The sequence below is a fragment of the Cherax quadricarinatus genome, chromosome 12, assembly GCF_038502225.1.
Source record: "Cherax quadricarinatus isolate ZL_2023a chromosome 12, ASM3850222v1, whole genome shotgun sequence".
Classification (NCBI taxonomy): Eukaryota; Metazoa; Arthropoda; class Malacostraca; order Decapoda; family Parastacidae; genus Cherax; species Cherax quadricarinatus.
The window spans coordinates 24,873,873-24,894,192 of record NC_091303.1 but is presented as its reverse complement, the minus strand read 5'-3'; the positions used below and the strand labels follow the sequence as shown (position 1 = coordinate 24,894,192).

General features: G+C 42.3%; 1 protein-coding gene across 2 annotated transcripts in view; it reads left to right on the top strand.

The window, feature by feature from the left end:
* Window positions 1-20,320, top strand: part of mgl (low-density lipoprotein receptor-related protein megalin) — a 611,193-nt gene that overhangs the window by 329,662 nt on the left and 261,211 nt on the right. For both annotated transcript variants that reach the window (XM_070084278.1, XM_070084279.1), the window contains exon 33: window positions 552-1,093. In XM_070084278.1, coding sequence (XP_069940379.1) covers window positions 552-1,093 — 542 coding nt within the window. The remainder of the gene's footprint in view (window positions 1-551; window positions 1,094-20,320) is intronic.

Here is a 20,320-nt window from a genome sequence, read left to right as displayed (position 1 = left end):
ACATCTCCCAAAATCTCTCTCTCTCCTCTACATTCCTCTCTTCTCCAGGTGCATACACGCTTATTATGACCCACTTTTCGCATCCAACCTTTACTTTAATCCACATAATTCTTGAATTTACACATTCATATTCTCTTTTCTCCTTCCATAACTGATCATTTAACATTACTGCTACATATTTTAATGCTATGATGATTTTTTGATGGCTTATGACTCATACTGTCAAGAGTTTTTAGTGTGCTACATCAGATTAGTTGCATTTTTACCCAGATTTGCATTATGGGATGACACCATGTAAGAGGTTTCACTGTACTGTGCTACTTTTGGAATTGTTAAAATTGTGGGGTAAGAGTAAACACTTATGGATCATACAGCTCCTGGGGAATGAGAGATAATCATGTTCAAACCAAGGAAGGAAAGATAGCTCTAGTTCCTTGAATCTAAAGTTTCTCACCAGCTCCCACACACCCCTCTTGAAGGGCAGTGATTGACCTGAATGATTAGTCTTGTGCAGTACAATCTAACAGTATTTTTTTCATTTCTATTTTCAGGCTGATACACCTTGTACAAGATTAGGAAATGGAGGCTGTGCTCAACTCTGTTTCTCTTTACCCGCTGACCAACCAGTTGATGCTAGATACCGGTGTTCCTGTGCTACTGGTGTGTTGGCTGAGGACAAACGAAGTTGTGAAGATTCCAAGGAGTTCCTTATCTTTGCTACTAGAGCAGAAATCCGCAGTCTGTCTCTGACCCCCAAACACAGTGTTGTGCCATTTGAAACAGTTAAGGGATTGACCAATGTTGTTGGCATTGATTTTGATTACAAGGGCAAGCAAATTGTGTTCACTCAGATTAGACCAGACACAAAAATTGCTAAGATTCCCAGTTCATCGCCATCTGTAGATGATGTCACAACTATCTTGGCTGTTGGTATTAATCCTGAAGGTGTAGCCTATGACTGGACATCCAAAAAGATTTATTGGACTGATTCTGGTAATAACAGTATTTATGCCATGAATGCAGATGGTTCACACATTGTTATGATCATTCAAGTAGACCGACCTCGTGCACTTGTTTTGGATCCCTGTAGAGGGTAAGTTGCTTTGTATGTTTATGTAAATAGGTATTCTTTTTACACATGACTACCTTTTAGTCATAATTATCAGTATTGTTGTGCATACACATATTTGTGTGAGTATAATTCTGTGACATTACTGGGATTATTCTGTGACATTATTGGGATTGCTCATTATAGTTTTAGAAGTACAACACAGTGCTCATTCCAAACATTTTGGGGTATAAGTTGTCATGGTATACAACAAATTCTAGTAGAGAACCATAAAAGCTTCTGTGGGAAACAAAGAAATTACTAAACAAATAAAAACAAACACTTATCAATGCCTGTTTACATTCTTAACTTGCAATTTGTATGTACAATATACTTGTATACCATTTACATTATATTTACATTGCTGTTGGGGGATTATCATTTTATGTAGCCTTTACATGTGTGTGTCTACATGTATTATCATAATCACTAACATGAATTACAGGTACTGATTTGCTCTCCTTGTATGACATACTGATGTGTTTAAATTAACTTTTTCACTCTCGAGACCCCTGCTCACAAACTTGCTCTCAGTGTCGAAGAATTTAAAAGAAAACTATATATTTTTTCTTATGAAACAATAGAGAATCTTTTCCCGATGGTAATGATACCAAAAGTACGAAATTTGATGGAAAACTTACGGAATTATGCTCTTGCGAAGTTAGCGGTCTCGGCGATACATACACATCAGCAATTTTGCCCACTTTGAGCTCTATTTTCGGCCAATTCCACTGTTCCAGTTGACCAAACTCATAGCTATTTCGCTAGAACTCCATTGGTTCTGTCGATTGAGTACAAGAAACCGCCCAGTTACCGATTTCAACTACTCAGTAAAGTGGTCAGAAATTGGCAATTTGGCCAATTTCACACAAATTTCAAAAGATGCCAATTTCAAAATAGGGTCCAGAAGAAACAGTGCAGACATTCCTGACACTAAAATAACATTTTTTCTGTTCATTAGTCACATCTCCAGGCCCCTCTTATATTATTCTTGCTTTCCATTTTGAATTTTTATTCACACAGAAAGTAGAAGACTTTCTGTTATGCAGAATACATACTGCATTATTGTAATGATTCTATAAATGATGTCAACCCATTCATGACTGCGTATTAGACTGGTCAGTTGGACACATATTGGATGGTGAGATCATTTGTTTACTCTTGAACATCGGCAAAAATCAAACATTTCTGCTACTTTGAGCTCAATTTCAAGGTACTTTTCATCGTGAAACCAATCAAAATCATATGAAAATAGATTTCAAAGTTGATATTTTAAGCCAAAAACACAGTCAGAGTTTTTTTTTTTTCTCATTATGCACTGCGTGCTGCAGGATTTTTTTTATACTGCACACAGTGACCGTGCAGACCCATTCTCTCACATGTAGGTCTCCCAGTTTTCTCCTGCTAGAATTTTGGCATATTCATATGGCACCAACACTGACTTGTAAGCTGTACTGTATGACACCGACAGTGAAAGGGTTTGAGTTTAATATCGAGGAAAAAATGCAATGTAAAGGTCACACATTCAAGCGACTGGTAAGACTTTACAGACCCTATGCAAAATGCATATTTTCAACAGTCAAAATGTGTTATTTTGGGTCTAAATTCATACTGGAAAGGATTAAGTATGTTGTACTAAGATATGTAAGAGTTTCTTGTAGATTACTCTCAGTTTGATATTGGTACTTTATTGTGTTTGAGGTGTTCTGTAGAGATCATAGATAGCTCTTTTGAGAAAGTTTGGAAGGGTTGATATTAAAGTGCTTTATTGAAGAGCATTATAATAACTGGGGATGATACTTGTCCACATTTTATATATACAGTGCATGTACAATTATCCAATATACTGTTATGTGGGCAGAGCCTTGGTTGGAGACAGGCTCATCCTGTTAAACGTGTTTCAGGAAAACTGGTTAGTCAGACGGAGGTAGGAAATACAATCCTTACACCCTGGAGGAGAATCGAGATGTTGTTTGAAGAGTCATTTAAATTGTGATGTCTCTTCATTTCTGGTAAAACAGCTGTTAAATGATTGAAGGTGAATGTTTCCTGTTTTTTGGGTCACCCTACCTTGGTGAGATGTGGCTGATGTGATAAAAAAAAATTTATGTGTGATTCCAAACAACCAAGGGGGTGTCACTAGCAGGGGTGTCACTAGCACATTAAGAGACCATACAATAAGTGTCAGGGGCCTGAGACTGTTCAACTGCCTCCCAGCATATATAAGGGGGATTACCAACAGACCCCTGGCAGTCTTCAAGCTGGCACTGGACAAGCACCTAAAGTCGGTTCCTGATCAGCCGGGCTGTGGCTCGTACGTTGGTTTGCGTGCAGCCAGCAGTAACAGCCTGGTTGATCAGGCTCTGATCCACCAGGAGGCCTGGTCACAGACCGGGCCGCGGGGGCGTTGACCCCCGGAACTCTCTCCAGGTAAACTCCAGGTAGACTATTGTAATTTAAAAATCCACATTTCTGGTTAAAATTATATTAAACTTGTATGGTAATGGGAACTCCCTATACACACGCACATGCACACACACACACACGCGCGCGCACACACACACACACACACACACACACACACACACACACACACACACACACACACACACACACACACACACACACACACACACATACACACACATACACACACACATACACATACATACATACATACATACATACATATGCAAAGTAGCAATATACAAGTGATAAGTGTGGTAAATAAGGACTCAAATGGGCAATGAGAATAGAATAATTGAAGAGGACAGAGGTGGAAGGGCATGGAGTAGGAGAGTCATTGTACAGCAAGCATTGGGATGGATGACACCTCTGAGGAGTAATATACAAATCACCTATGTTTGTGGTTAACGGGGACGTTTGAGTGATAGAGCTGGCCCTATGATCACTGGTAAGTGGCTGTCACAAACCCTGCTCTGGAGTGATTATCATACACACAGCACATAGCAGGAGCAAGGAAAAGATGACCTTGGTAGGAGGCATGCGCATGCAGGAGTAAATGTAGACCAATAGGACTACAGACCTGGCAACAATTTTAAGAGATAAGATTTTAGCACACAAAGACAGTGCAATTGGCAAACCAAGTTATTGGGTACACATGTACACAATTTTAAGAGATAAGATTTTAGCACACAAAGACAATGCAGTTGGCAAACCAAGTTATTGGGTACACATGTAGTATAAAGGTAGTACATATGTGGGTGAACGAAAGACTTGTACACATGTTAGTATTATTAGTACACTGATATTAGTACAGTGGACCCCCGATTAACGATCTTTTTTCATTCCAGAAGTATGTTCAGGTACCAGTACTGACCGAATTTGTTCCCATAAGGAATATTGTGAAGTAGATTAGTCCATTTTAGACCCCCAAACATACACGTACAAACGCACTTACATAAATACACTTACATAATTGGTCGCATTGGGAGGCGGTCGTTAAGCGGGGGTCCACTGTATTATTGGTATTATTAGTATATTGATATTAGTATTATTGGTATTATTAGTACGTATATTGATATTAGTATTATTAGTATATTGATATTAGTATTATTGGTATTATTAGTAGATTAGATTAGATTTTTTATTTTGACAAATTACGTGGTTGTACAGAGGAATATAACAGTTGAGTGTACATGGCAAAAGCCCCTCTGTATGCTGAGCATTTCGAGCAAACTTGAAGATTAACTTAAGAATAGTAAGGCAATAATACATAATTCATATGGTCATTAGATGAGTTAGAGTGAGTACAGGAGAATTTAATATTAAATCAGGTGATGCTACATGGTTCTGATAAGTCTAACAGAGACTTTTTACACTATTGAATTAGTAATAAAGATTATTGTATGACAATGTAACAATTTAAAACAATTTACAGTGTGATGTATCACAGTTTAGTACTGTTTAAAACAATGAAATTTGGTATTACAATGGAACAATTTACATTATGATGTACTGTATTACAGTCTACTACTATTTAAAACAGTGAAAAGAACAGACATCTTAATTTCAAAGTAGTAAGTGGTTGAGCATTCATCAGCACAATATGAGTAGCTTTTGAGAAACTGGTAGTGGTTAGGTATGGTTTGTTTGATTAATTTTGGGTGATGAGGTGATTTCTTATTTGGGCCTTAAACTGATTTGCAGACAGGGGATCTTTAGTTTGTTCTGCCAATGAATTCTAGGTCTTGGGCCTTTTACATGCATAGCATTTTTGCATAGGAAGGGGCGAACATGGGGAATATCGAAGAGTGATCTCTTTCTCGTATTATGGTTGTGTGTTTTGTTATAGTTATCAAGTACATATATTGATAGTTATCAAGCACATATATTGATATTAGTATTATTGGTATTACTATTGTTAGTCATAGTACTATTAGTATGTTGTTAGTATATTGATATACGTGGGTATACTAAGGACTATAAACACACACACACACACACACACACACACACACAAAGTACAGTGTTCAGGCTTGTAGAAGCTGAGTATTGGCATTATTAGTATAGTATTGTTGTTAGTATTATTAGTACAGTGGAACCTCAACTTCTGAGCTCATCCATGTGTGAGTTTTTCCAAATACAAGCAGTCAATGGGTCAATTTTTTGCTTCCATACGTGACCAAAATTTCCATAAGCGAGCAGACCTCAAGGTAGGTTCCTTGACGCTGGTGAGGGGTTCTTGCTTTTGATCTAGGGAATTGTATCTCATTTGTTTGTTGGACTATTTTATTGAAACTTGGGCAACATATGATGGAAAGATGCTTCTTAATGTACACAAAAAAAATGAAAGAAATCGGAGCATAAATAATGGAGTTCACTTCTCAGCAATTAGCCACCCCTTAGCAGTACAGTGGACCCTCGACCAATGATATTAATCCGTTCCTGAGAGCTCATCGTTAATCGAAATTATCGGTAGTCGAGTTAATTTTCCCCATAAGAAATAATGGAAATTAAATTAATCTGTTCATGACACCCCAAAGTATTGAAAAAAAAAAAATTTACCACATGAAATATTAATTTTAATACACACAAACTGAAGAAGACATGCACAGTTACATGACACTTACCTTTATTGAAGAGCTGGTGATGATTGATGGGATGGGAGGAGGGGAGAGAGAGTGTTAGTGTTTAGAAGGGGAATCCCCTTCCATTAGGACTTGAGGTGGCAAGTCCTTTTCCGGGGTTACTTCCTTTCTTCTTTTAATGCCACTAGGACCAGCTTGAGAGTCACTGGACCTCTGTCGCACAACATATCTGTCCATAGAGGCCTGTACCTCCCGTTCTTTTATGACATTCCTAAAGTGTTTCACAACATTGTCAGTGTACAGGTTGCCAACACGGCTTGCAGTAGATGTGTCAGGGTGATTTTCATCAAAAAAGGTTTGCACTTTAAGCCACATTGCACACATTTCCTTAATCTTAGAAGTAGGCAACTTCTTCAATTTCTCTATCCCCTCCTCCGAAGCAGTTTCCTCAGGTGTGGCCTCTTGCTGTTAAAGATGATCTAGCAGCTCATCAGTGGTTAGTTCTTCATTGTCCTCCTCCACCAATTCTTCCACATCCTCCCCACTAACCTCCAACCCCAAGGACTTCCCCAATGCCACAATGGATTCCTCAACTGGCATAGGATTCTCAGGGTTGGCCTCAAACCCTTAAAAATCCCTTTTGTCTACACATTCTGGCCACAGTTTTTTCTAAGCAGAGTTCAAGGTCCTCCTAGTCACTTCCTCCCAAGCCTTACCTATAATGTTTAGACAATTGAGGATACTAAAGTGATCTCTCCAAAACTCTCTTAGAGTCAGTTGAGTTTCTGAGGTCACTACAAAGCACCTTTCAAACATAGCTTTTGTGTACAGGCTGCAGGAGAGGAGTGGTATTAGGAGGCAAAAACTTCACCTTAATGAAGCTCATGTCTGCAGAAAGTCACTCTACCAAGTCTGAAGGATGACCAGGAGCATTGTCTAATACAAAGAGGCACTTAAGGTCCAATTTATTTTCCAGGAGGTAATTTTTCACAGTGGGGGCAAATGCATGGCGTAACCAGTCATAGAAAAATTCCCTAGTGACCCATGCCTTCCTGTTTGCCCTCCACAGCACACACAAATTAGCCTTGAAGACATTGTTTTTCCTGAACACTCTGGGAGTTTCAGAGTGATACACCAGTAAAGGCTTCACTTTGCAATCACCACTAGCATTGGCACACATCAACAGAGTAAACCTGTCTTTCATAGGCTTATGTCCTGGGAGTGCCTTTTCCTCCTGAGTAATGTAGGTCCTGCTTGGCATTTTCTTCCAAAACAGGCCTGTTTCGTCACAAATAAACACTTGTTCAGGTTTCAGTCCTTCACTGTCTATGTACTCCTTGAATTCCTGCACATATTTTTCAGCCGCTTTGTGGTCTGAACGGCAGCCTCACCATGCCTTATCACACTATGTATGCCACTATGATTCTTAAATCTCTCAAACCAACCTTTGCTGGCCTTAAATTCACTCACATCACCACTAGTTGCAGGCATTTTTTTAATTAAATCGTCATGCAACTTCCTAGCCTTTTCACATATGATCGCTTGAGAGATGCTATCTCCTGCTATCTGTTTTTCGTTTATCCACACCAATAACAGTCTCTATAACAGTCTCTATCACTTGTGATCTCAGTTTCGAAAACGTAGTTGCACCTTTGGCAAGACCAGCTTCCTTGATTGCCGTTTTCTTGGCCACAATAGTAGCGATGGTTGATTGGGGTTTTGTGTACAACCTGGCCAGCTCGGAGACACGCACTCCACTTTCATACTTAGCAATGATCCCTTTCTTCATATCCATAGTAATTCTCACCCTTTTTGCTGTAGGATTGGCACTAGAAGCTTTCTTGGGGCCCATGGTGACTTATTTTGCAGGTGCAACCACTACAAACGCTGTGATGATATGAAATGTTCCAATTGTATGTTTAGATGGGACCGCGGTGGATGGCTGGCTTGTAAACACTGGCACCCACGGGACAAGTGAGGTGTGCTCAGGCCACAAGTGGATGCGTCTCGAACGGAAGGAATAGCATTGGTCGGATTTTTTAGTGCTAGTCGAGGCAAAATTTTTGCGCTAAAATGTATCGCTAGTCGGATTTAATGTTAGACGATGCCAACGTCGGTCGAGGGTCCACTGTATTTTCGTATGGTTTTTATGGTTGTATTCTTGTTGTTTGTTTGGTTTCATTTGATAGAATGGAAGATATATTACAGAAATAGATATGATTTTGATTGCTTTCACGGCGAAAAGTACCTTGAAATTGAGCTCAACGTAGGAGAAATGTTCGATTGTTTTGGCTATGTTCAAGAGTCCATTCCAATATGCAGTCGTGAATGGATTGACATTATTTATACAATTATTGCAAAAAGGCATAACAGTAAATCTTATATTTTTTGTGTGAATAAAAATTACAAATTATTTATATTGTAATAATAATAATAATAATAATAATAATAATAATAATAATAATAATAATAATGATAATAATATGTATAATAATATGTATAATAATAATAGTTCTCCATGGGGAAGTGGAACAGAATTCTTCCTCTGTAAGCCATGCGTGTCGTAAGAGGCAACTAAAATGCTGGGAACAAGGAGCTAGTGACCCCTTCTCCTGTATAAATTACTGAATTTAAAAAGAAAAACTTTCGTTTTTCTTTTTGGGCCACCCTGCCTTGGTGGGATATGGCCGGTTTGTTGAAAAAAAAAATATTGTATAATAATAATAGAATAATAATAATATACATATAATAATAATACATATATAATAATAGTGTACTACATAATAATAATTATAATAGACGGCTTCAAAAGGTCGTCACTAGAGGGCATTGTTTACCACAACAAAGAGGGAGTGGTTGTGGCTGCCTCCACCTGTTACATAATGACATACTTTATTCATTCTGGAGTATATATCAGGTTTCTATGTTATTTATGTTGTTTATTATTTCACATTAGATGAACTGTGATAGATAAATAAGCCGTAGAGTTGATGATAGCAAAATATTCAAGGTATTTTTTCCTGTCTCCAGACAAACTCTCATTGACCCCTGCTGCCGCCACATATATACATGTAATGACATGTTTTATTCATTCTAGAGTATATATCAGGTTTCTGTTATTTATATTGTTTGTTATGTCATATTAATTGAACTGTGATAGATAAATAAGTCGTATAGATGATATTAGCGAAATTATTCAAGAAGTATTTTGTCCGGTCCCCAGACGAACTCTCGTCCACTGCCGACACCGCCCATACCACTACATGAATGACATATTTTATTCATTTTAGAGTATATATCAGGTTTCTATGTTATTTATATTGTTTATTATGTCAGATGAAGTGAGATAGATAAGTAAGCTGTAGAGTTGACATTAGCAAAAATATTGAAGTACAGAATTCCACTGGAACAGATTAATTGCATTTCAGTTAATTTAAATAAGAAAAATTGAATCTGCAAACAAGCAGATCCAGTTGCAAGCAAGGTCATGGAATGGATTAAATTTGCAAGTAGAGGTTCCACTGTATTACTATTAGTACAGTGGATCCTCATGTAACAGTGTCATCGGATAACGAAAAAATTGGATAGCGACACGTTTTTGCATCAAAATACGTATTAGCTCAGTTACCGAAAAAGAACTCGGTTAACCCTTTGACTGTCACGGCCATATATATACATCTTACGGGGTACCGTGTTTGACGTATATATACTCATAAATTCTAGCGGCTTCAAATCAAGAAGGAGAAAGCTGGTAGGTCCACATGTGAGAGAATGGGTCTGTGTGGTCAGTGTGCACCACTTAAAAAAAATCCTGGAGCATGCAGTGCATAATGAGAAAAAAAAAACTCCGTCTGTTTTTTTTTTAATTAAAATGCCGACTTTGTGGTCTATTTTCGTATAGTATTTATGGTTGTATTCTCGTTTTCTTGGTCTCATTTGATAGAATGGAAAACATATTATAGAAAAAGAGATGATTTTGATTGATTTTACTATAAAAAGAACCTGGAAATGGAGCTCAAATTAGGGGAAGTGTTTGATTTTTGCTGATGTTCAAAAGTGAACAAATGACATCATTGTCCAATAAATGTCCAACTAGCCATTCTAATGTGCAGTCATGAATGGGTTGATGTTATTTATACAATTATTACAGTATTGGAGTAGTCTGCATAATAGTAAATTTTCTATTTTTTGTTTGAATAAAATTTCAAAATAGAAAGCAAGAGTAATATCAGAGGGGCCTGGAGACATGACTGATGAACAAAGAAAATGTTATTTTAGAGTCAGGAATGTCTGCAGTGTTCATTCTGGACCTTATTTTGAAATTGTCATATTTTTTAATTTTCGTGAAATTGGCCAAATTGCAAATTTCTGATCATGTTATTGGGTAGTTGAAATTGGTAAATGGGCAGTTTCTTGTACTCAATTGAAAGAAAAAATGGAGTTCTAAAGAAATAGCTATGAGTTTGGTCGACTGGAACAATGGAATTAGCCAAAAATAGGGCTCAAAATGGGCATAATAGCCGATTTGTAAATATCGCCAAGGTCGCTAACTTTGCGAGAGCGTAATTCCGTCAGTTTTCCATCAAATTTCGTTTTTTTGGTGTCATTACAATCGGGAAAAGATTCTCTCTCATTTCATAAGAAAAATAATTTTTTTTTTAATTTTGCGACACCAGGAGACACCTCAGGATTGGGGGTTGCGACAGTCATGGGGTTAAGGACATTTGCCCCGAACGTGTCTGCGCGGAGTGAGCACCTGGACATTCCATGTACAGCCAGTGTACCATTGTTTACAAGCCAATGAGGATGATTCCATGTGTACATGGGATAAATTTTGTATTGTTCCATTGTTTTTAGTGCTTGTAACTGCTAAATAAGCCACCATGAGCTTCTAGTGCCAGCCCTGTGGTAAAGAGGGTGAGAAACACTATAGAATTCAAGAAAAAGTTTGTAGAAAAATACGAAAGTGGTAGTGGTAGAGGGTGGTAGTGATGGTGGTAGAGGGTGGTAGTATGGGCCAACAGGTCTGCTGCAGTCCTCCTGCTTTCTTATGTACACCAGCGAGGTACTTCCCACACACCAGTCAGGGAACTTCCCCACATACTAGTCAAGGTACTTCTCCACATACCAGCCTGGGTACTTCCCCACATACCAGCCAGGGTACTTCCCCACATACCATCCAGGGTACTTCCCCACATACCATCCAGGGTACTTCCCCACACACCAGCCAGGGAACTTCCCCACATACCAGCCAGGGTACTTCCCCACATACCTGCCAGGGTACTTCCCCACATACCAGCCAGGGTACTTCCCACACACCAGCCAGGGAACTTCCTCACATACCAGCCAGGGTACTTCCCCACATAACAGCCAGGGTACTTCCCACATACCAGCCAGGGTACTTCCCCAAATACCAACCAGGGTACTTCCCCACATACTAGACAGGGTACTTTCCCACACGATTTGACTTGATTGGGACTTGCACATGAGTGAATAATTCTATTCACTCATTGCTTATTGCTTGGGAAGCATTGAAAATTGGGTTGGGCAAATATGATTCTGTTAGTGGGATGGTTTGTGAAGGACCTGCCAAGTATGGGCCAACATGCCTCCTGCAGTGTTCCTGCTTTCTTATGTGCAAATATTTATGGATGAACATCACCCTGACAGAGCTGTTGCAGGCCGTGCTGGCAACATCTGTAATGACAATGTTGTGTCCCATTGTAGGGAAATCTTAAAGAGACGCCAAAAACAGAGCTCTCTGGACAGATTTTTGGTGCGACAGGGGTCCAGTGACTCTCAAGCTGGTTCTAGTGGCATTAAAAAAAAAGAAGGGAGGTAACCCCAGGAAAGGACTTGTTACCTGAAGTCTTTATGGAAGGGGATTCCTCTTCCAAACAATTGTAAATTCCTCCATCCTCTGCCCTCCTTCCATCTTATCACTCATCAATACCTTTTCAATAAAGGTAAGTGTCATTTCATTATTGTTTATTCTGCATGTCTCATTGTTTTCTGTGTAGGGAAATTTATATTTCATGTAAAAAAAATTATTTTGTTTAATACTTTTGGGTGTCTGGAATGGATTAATTGGATTTCCATTATTTCTTATGGGGAAAGTTAATTCGGATAACGAAAAAATTGGTTAAAGACAAGCTCTCTGGAACAGATTAATGTCATTACACAAAGGTCCACTGTACGTTGTTAAAATATTAAGACATACGAGGGTGAGGCACAGATTAGTCCTGGGCACATGAGCAAAAGACAGTGTTTCCAGTAACAATCTCCCCCCCCCCTCAAGGTTTTCCCTAACCCTACTCTGGAACACAAGAGACCCCCACCCCACCCACTCCCTACACCCATCCACCTACCAACACTCTTCTTTTTTTTTTTTTTTTTTTTTTTTTTTACACAGGGTTTGACAAGGTTAAGGATCCCTAGCTTTATTGACAGCTATATTACAGGTTAAGGATTCCTAACTTTATTGGCAAGCTAAGAGCTGTTACCTACATCAGCTCATTTGAAAGCATTTTTATTGTTATGAGACATACAAGTATGGGACAGGATGAAGTTGGAGCCATCTGTGGGCCAGCATTTTCATTTGATCAACTGACTTTATCTCGTTGACATCATTATGCTGTACGAATGTGTTCCATACTCGAGTCATCCTGGGTATGTATGATCTCAGATGGAGTGATGTTCTGGAGAAGGGTACAGCCAGAGTGAAGTTGCTGCTTTCTGCCCGTCTTGTGGCATAAAAGCTTGTTTCACGCTGTCCTCGAAGTGGATCCAAGTGTGGTATTTTGACAATATTGGCCTTGTACATAACAGTAAGGCCACCCACATCCCTCCTATGTTGAAGGCTCTGCTGAAATGACAGATCTATCCAGGATGGGTCCAGGCGAGAGATGAGACGTCTTGCTCTGTTCTCTACTCTGTCAAGCAGTCGCAGATGAGAGGGGGGGCAGGCAAACCAAGAAAGTGGAGCATACTCAAGGTGTGAGCGTACTTGTGCCTCGTACAGGATCTTGCAACCCCTACTGTCAAGCAGATGCGAGATACGGCGAAGTGCTGTAAGCTTCCTGGCTGCCTTGTTTGCAAGATTTACAACATGGTTCTTCATGGTTAGTTTGGAGTCAAATTTCACCCCAAGGATATCAACTTCTTCTCCAGGTGCCAACATCGTCCCATTCATCCTTACTACTGCACCAGCATTACCATCATGGTGCCTAGAGACGATCATCATTTGCGTTTTCTCAGGTGCAAATGTTACTTGCCATCTATTTCCCCAAGCTGATATAGCTCTCAGCTGGTGATTGATGTAGCTTAGAGCAGCTGGCATTTCTTCTCTTGGATAAGTGAATGTCAGTGTACAGTCGTCTGCATATGCATGTGATTCAGGGATGAGATGAAGAAGGTCGTTGAAGTAGACATTCCATAACAGTGGACCCAGCACACTTCCTTGTGGAACGCTTGCCCCAATAGGATGCCTTGCTGATTCCGTTCCATTGAGGACTACACTTAGAGATCTACCATGAAGGTAATCACTGAGGAGACATAGCGTAGAGCCTGCAATTCCCAGTGCTTGAAGTTTTGCTAAGAGGCCCTGGTGCCACACCCGGTCGAAAGCGCCAGCAATGTCCAGTGCTACCACACAGCTGACTTTGGATTCATCCAGTGACTGGTGCCACTTAGTGGAGAGGTTTAACAACAGATCAGCAGCAGAGTAACCTTTCCTGAAGCCATATTGACGATCACAAAGTAGTGAGTGGTAGTCAAAAAAATCTGTCATTTGTCTTGAGATTATTGTCTCAAGGATCTTACCAGTGATTGACAGGAGTGACACTGGTCTGTAGTTGCTGATTTCTGCTCTGCTCTTCTTTTTGTGAACAGGGACTACATTTGCCTCTTTCCATGGAGAGGGCCATTTGCACTGTACTAGGCAGTGCTGAAAGATGCGAGTTAGAGGTGCTGCTAGCTCGTCTGCACATCTTCTCAACAATCTTGGGCTCAACTTGTCTGGGCCCACAGCCTTTTCCTGGTCAAGTGATTTAAGAAGGAAATGCACCTCCTCCTGCCTTATTGTCACCACTGACAGTTTTGACACAGTTCTTGCAGCTAGCCAAGGAGGGTCCCTTGCTGGATCAGGAACTTGCATTTTGGTAGCAAAGTGTTCAGCAAAGAGGTCCGCCTTCTCTTGACTACTAGTAGAGGTGGTCCCATCCTGTCGATTTAGAGGTGGAATAAGTTCATCAGGCAGATAACCTTGTCTGTCCTTGACCAGGGACCACCAGGTTTTGGAGCCTACCCTACCTGATGCTAACTTTCTTTTAGTGTCCACCTCCCATTTAGCAATGGCCCACTTTTGAACATCACCCATATGCCTACAGGCTTGCATGTGCAAGTTCCTGTTATAGGTGGTAGGATGTCTCTTATACCTTCGCCATGCTTTGTACTTAGCAGTAGCAGCCTCTCTACAACGAAAGCCAAACCAAGGCTGATCTGTAGGCTTTGTCACATATTGCCGGTGAGGAATGTGTTCTTGTTGCAGATTAAGGATGTGTCCAGTGAAGGCTTTCACTTGGTTGTCAACATCCCCCTGGAGAAGAGCATTCCAGTCGGTGGTGTCGAGCTCAGAGCAAAGGGCTGGCCAATTACCTCTTTCCCATAGCCAGGTTGTGCGTGTGGACTCCTCACCTCGTTCTGTTGGGATCTTAAGTGTGGTAAAAACAGCCTTGTGGTCAGACGATCCAACGTAGCCGAGGGGTTGACAAGTGACTATGCCTTCTGCCAGATCACTCACTACTGGGTCAAGGGAGGAGCCAGAGATATGAGTAGGGAAATCAACAAAGTTTCTCATGTCAAACACTGCAAGAAGGTCATCGAAGTCCCTCTGTATAAGGTGCTGGTTGAGGTCACCAACAATTATAATATGTTGACAGTTGTGTTGTAGCAGAAGGGAGTCAATATTTTCCATTAGGAAGTTGATAGCGTGTGCATGTTGCCACTGAGGTCTGTACATTGCACATCCTAGTACAGAGGTACTAGTGTTTATACAGAGCTTGAAGAACGTCATATCAAGATGTGTAGGGGTGGCAACATCTATGTGCTGGGCATGAACACTTTTGGAGAAGCACACAGCAACACCACCTCCTTGCCCTTACCTGTCTCTTCTCATCCATGAGGTGTAGCCAGCAATTCTTGCAAAATTTCTGGAGTCCTGTCATCCAAAAATGTTTCAACAACAGCTATCATGTCTGGACGTCGAGTGTTCACAAAGCTATGTGTGAGCTCTCCAACATTAGTAATGAAACCTCTAATGTTGGCCGACAGGATGCTGATAGACTGGCTCCTCATGATGAAGTGGTCAGCTTGAGGTGGTGGGTGTGTAGGGAATGTAAGGTGCCTGCCCTTGAGAGAGGTAGGGTACTGAGGCAGCTGCAGGGATGTAGGTCTGTGGTCTTGTATAAGGCCCAATCCCACCTGCTGGGCTGGGATAGGAGTAGCTAAGTGGGTGACGTGTGAGAGTGTTTACCAATTCAGAGATCCTGCTGGTTTGTTCTGAGAACAGGTCTCTAAACAGGTGGCCCTGTCTGTCAAGTTCCTTTTTCTTCCGACACTGGTCCTCCTTATGTCCTTTCTTGTAGCAGTAGTTACACCTGGTATCTCGCAGGCAGTTGTTGGCAGAGTGCCCCTTCCGGTGACAGCGAGAGCACAGCCTAGGTGCCTGGGAGGGTGGACTAGGATTTGTTGCACCTCCTGTGTTTCGCAGATTTGTCCTCAGATTCTGCCGCTGGAACTGTGTTAGTGGAGGGTGAGACGGCTGTAGATGTCTTCCTCCACCACGTCCTCCTCCACGTCCTCTACCCCGCCCTCTACCAGTTCTGACAGATGTGTCCCTGCTGTTCGTACTTCGGCGCAGTAGGTGATCAGGTGCAGTGATAGTTCCCTGATCACTAACTGCACCGTTCTCTGGTGGAGAAACTCCTGGCTCAGAACTTGCTGTCGAAACACTACTACCAGATTCTAGAATAGTATCGGCAGGTGTGCTGACAGGTGTAGGATCAGAGATGGTATGTGCACTGTCAAGTAGACTGGCAGTGGCTGAAGCAGAGATGTCAGGTGTAGGAGAATTAACAGATCCAAGGCTTCCCACGTTGCTGGGAAGAGGATTTGTTCCCTCTGTGGTGGTCAGAGGAATTGTGTTAGAATTCCCAAAGGTAGTGTTTTGAACTCTGCCAGTCTGTGGGACCTTAGCGATGACAGAATTCCACCAGTCGTTTACCCCTGAGTTAAGCTCAGTGTGGGACTTCCAGTCTTTGTCAATAGTGTCGCCATCAGCTGAGCAGCTTATGTCACTTGATGCAGGCTTGCACTGACCTTCTACAATAGCTTGTAGGTTATCTAATGATTTGAGGAGCTCATGAAGTGCTTCCCTGTGATGGATTATCTTAGCTGCAACTTTACAACACAGCCCAAGAGGGCAGTCTTGATCTTTGGACAGGAGTCCCTGAGGTAGGACTTCTGAACCTTCCTCCTGTAGCTCCAGGCTTGTATCCACATATACCACAGGATTATGGATATCCTTAAATTTTCTGAAATTTTCAACCTGGCTGCAACAAAATTCTCCTTCTGGAGTGCAATCTGTGTGGCAGTAGTTGGAACAAGTAGGCTCCTTACATCCAAGAAGATCTTTGTCCCTTGTGGTATACCCACAAACACTGCAGTATCTACTGGGACAATAGCCAGATAGCGTAGATAATCTTGCTATTTTGCGGTGTGAAGTCATCCCAGAGGAGGCTTGTAGGTTTGAAGTTCACAGGAGAGAGAGAGAGGGTGGGTGGTGATGTCGTGGGGTGGAGTGTGGGTGGGTGGGGGTGTTTATAGCCGGTGGGTAGTGAGGGCGGGCGGCAGTGGGCCGACTAGCTGGAAGTGTTGCCTTCTCACTATCACTTAATAAACACTGTTTATGCTATCCACTTTTCCACTAAAGGAAGATGTTACACAAATCACTGCGTTGCATTGTACCAGCCACGTTGTTATAAAGCACCAGATGCTAGTACATAGCACAAAACACATATAATATTAGACGCTCACTCTGAAGGCAATAGTGAAGTCACTCCTAAGGCCTGCCGCTGTCCCCTCACACCATGCCTTCATTCACCATACCACACTTAATATCACTGATATTGCTTATATTCACTTCAGTGGAGGAGGTTCTTACTTGTACTAATGTGTTGTAAGTAGTACTACGTCACTGAACAGTTTTTATCCACACCAACCCTCGTATTTAAGTAATATTAAGAAAGTTTGTGGAGCACACTGTGACACGTCTTCACCCTCTCTCCCTCTCTCCCTCTCCCTCCCTCTCTCTTCTTCTCTCTCCCTCTCTCTCCCTCTCCCTCCCTCTCTCTTCCTCTCTCTCCCTCTCTCTCCCTCCCTCTCCTCTCTCCTCTCCCTCTCTCCCTCTCCTCTCCCTCTCCCTCTCTCCCCTCTCTCTCCTCTCTCTCCCTCTCCCCTCTCTCTCTCTCTCTCTCGCTCTCTCTCTCTCTCTCTCTGTCTCTCTCTCCCTCTCTCTCTCACTCTCTCTCTCCCTCTCTCTCTCTCTCTCTCTCTCTCTCTCTCTCTCTCTCTCTCTCTCTCTCTCTCTCTCTCTCTCTCTCTCCCTCTCTCTCTCTCTCTCTCTCTCTCTCTCTCTCTCTCTCTCTCTCTCTCTCTCTCTCTCTCTCTCTCTCTCTCTCTCTCTCTCTCTCTCTCTCTCTCTCTCTCTCTCTCTCTCTCTCTCTCTCTCTCTCTCTCTTTCTCTCTCTCTCTTTCTTTCTCTCTCTCTCTTTCTCTTTCTCCTCTCTCCCTCTCCTCTCCCTACCTCTCTCCTTCTCTCCACTCCCTCTCCCCCCTCTCTCTCTCCTCTCTCTTTCTCTCTGCCTCTCTCTTTCTCTCTGTCTCTCTCTCTCCCCTCTACTTCTCCCTTTTCTCTCCCTCTCTCCTCCCATCCCCCCCTGCTCCCTTCTCATTTTCCTTCCTTCCTTTCCCCCTCCTTTTCCCTCTTAAAAAAAAAAAAGGTAACTCAGAGGAGGACTCAAAGGCCCCAGGGATCAGAGGGGATTGGTTCAGGTATGGAAGAATGGATGGAGGAGCAATACAAAAGGATGGAACAAGAGTGGAAGAGAAAACTAGGAGAGCTTGCTGCAAAAATGGAGACAGAGCTTTCTGTGAAATTGGAAAAGAGGTTGGAGGAGGAGAAGAAACATTGGGAGTCCCAATTCGAAGCTGCAGTAGTCAGGATAAGGGTCCTAGAATATGAGGTAAATAGGCTGAAGCGAGCTACAGGGGTATTGACCAAAGGAGGCACAGCAACTGAAGCTGGTACTCCCCTATGGAACGAGTGGCCCAACGGGAAGGAAGGAGACATAACTTACACTAAGGTCCTATCAGCCCTATCAGCCCACCAAGCAGGGCCAAGGAATGAAAGGGGAGAGCAACTGGGTGCAGGTGGTGAGGGGGACAGGTCATATGCAGAGACACGACCATGCCACCAAGAGCTAGAGGAGAAAATAAGGGAGAAAATGGCCATGTATAGATAGGACCCAGTGACACAGAGGGAAAGGCAATGGGAGGAGAAGAGGGTGAAGTCAGTGTTTATTCATGGGCTTCAGGAGTGAGGGAAGGACACACACTGAAAGATGGCAGGCAGAAAGACAGGAGATTGAGAACATCATCAAAGAAATAGGTGAAGAGGAAATGTCTGAGGGGAAGAAAATGACCGATCAAGCTGATTTTCAGGACAGAAACAATGCGGAACAGGAACCTCCAAGAGAAACCATGGTTGAAGGATTCGGCAGCATACCAGAGAGTGTTCCTAGACCGAGATAGAACAAAAACAGAACGATAGCAGCTGAGGGAGAGGACACAAAAGCAAAAGGAGCTAGGAGGAGAGACAAAGACAGAATCAGCAGAGGACAACCAGAGCAGGGCAGAACAACAAGAGCAAGCACACACAGAACCACCCCCAGAACCTCACAACCAATTGCACTATCCCAACACAGACCACAGTCCAAACTCACAGCCCCCACCCCACACTATGCTGTAGAATCCCACAGTACACTGCCAAGTCCCCCACCTTCACAGACCTCCCAAAACACAGTGCTAGAGAGGAAACTGAAGGTATGGTACACCAGTGCTGATGGAGTAACAAATAAGTGGGAGGAGTGGCATGAAAGAATCAAAGAGGCATCACCGGACATCATAGCCCTCACAGAAACCAAGCTCGCAGGGATGATAACAGATGCCATCTTTCCAATGGGATATCAGATCCTGAGGAAAGACAGAGGGAACAGAGGGGGTGGAGGAATGGCACTGCTGATCACAAACCAATGGGATTTTGATGAGCTGGAGAGAGGAGACAGAGGAGAAGCAAGACATTACATTGCACTAACGCTTCAGTCTGGAGGTCCCAAGGTGGTAATTCCTGTGATGTATAACCTACCACAGAACAGGAGGAGGCCAAGGCATGTGTATGATGAGAGTAATAGAGCGATGGTTGACACACTGGCTGAAGTGGTTAGAAGGGCTCATGCGAGCAGGGCAAAGCTACTGATCATGGGTGACTTCAACTACAAGGAAATCGACTTGGAGAACTTGGATTCACATGGGGGCTAAGAAACATGGAGGGCTAAGATGATGGAGGTGGTACTGGAAAACCTCATGTACTAACACATAAGGGACACTACCAGAGAGAGAGGAGAGGATGAACCAGTGAGACTAGACCTAGTAGTCACCTTGAATAGTGCAGATATTGAGGACATCACATATGAAAGACCCCTGGGGGCCAGTGATCATGTGGTTTTAAGCTTCGAATGCATAGTAAAGTTACAAGTGGAGGGGGAAGCAGAAAGGGCTGGACGAATGAAGCCAGACTTCAAGAAAGGGGACTATGCGAGCATGGAGAACTTCCTGAATGGGGTTCAGTGAGACAGAGAACTGGCAGGGAAGTCAGTAGACGAGATGATGGAATGTGTTACAACAATATGCAAGGAAACTGAGTAGAGGTTTGTACCCAAGGGTAACAGGAATAATGAAAAAGCCAGGTTGAGCCCGTGGTTCACCCAAAGGTGCAGGGAGGCCAAAACCAAATGTGCTAGGGAATGGAACGAGTATAGAAGGC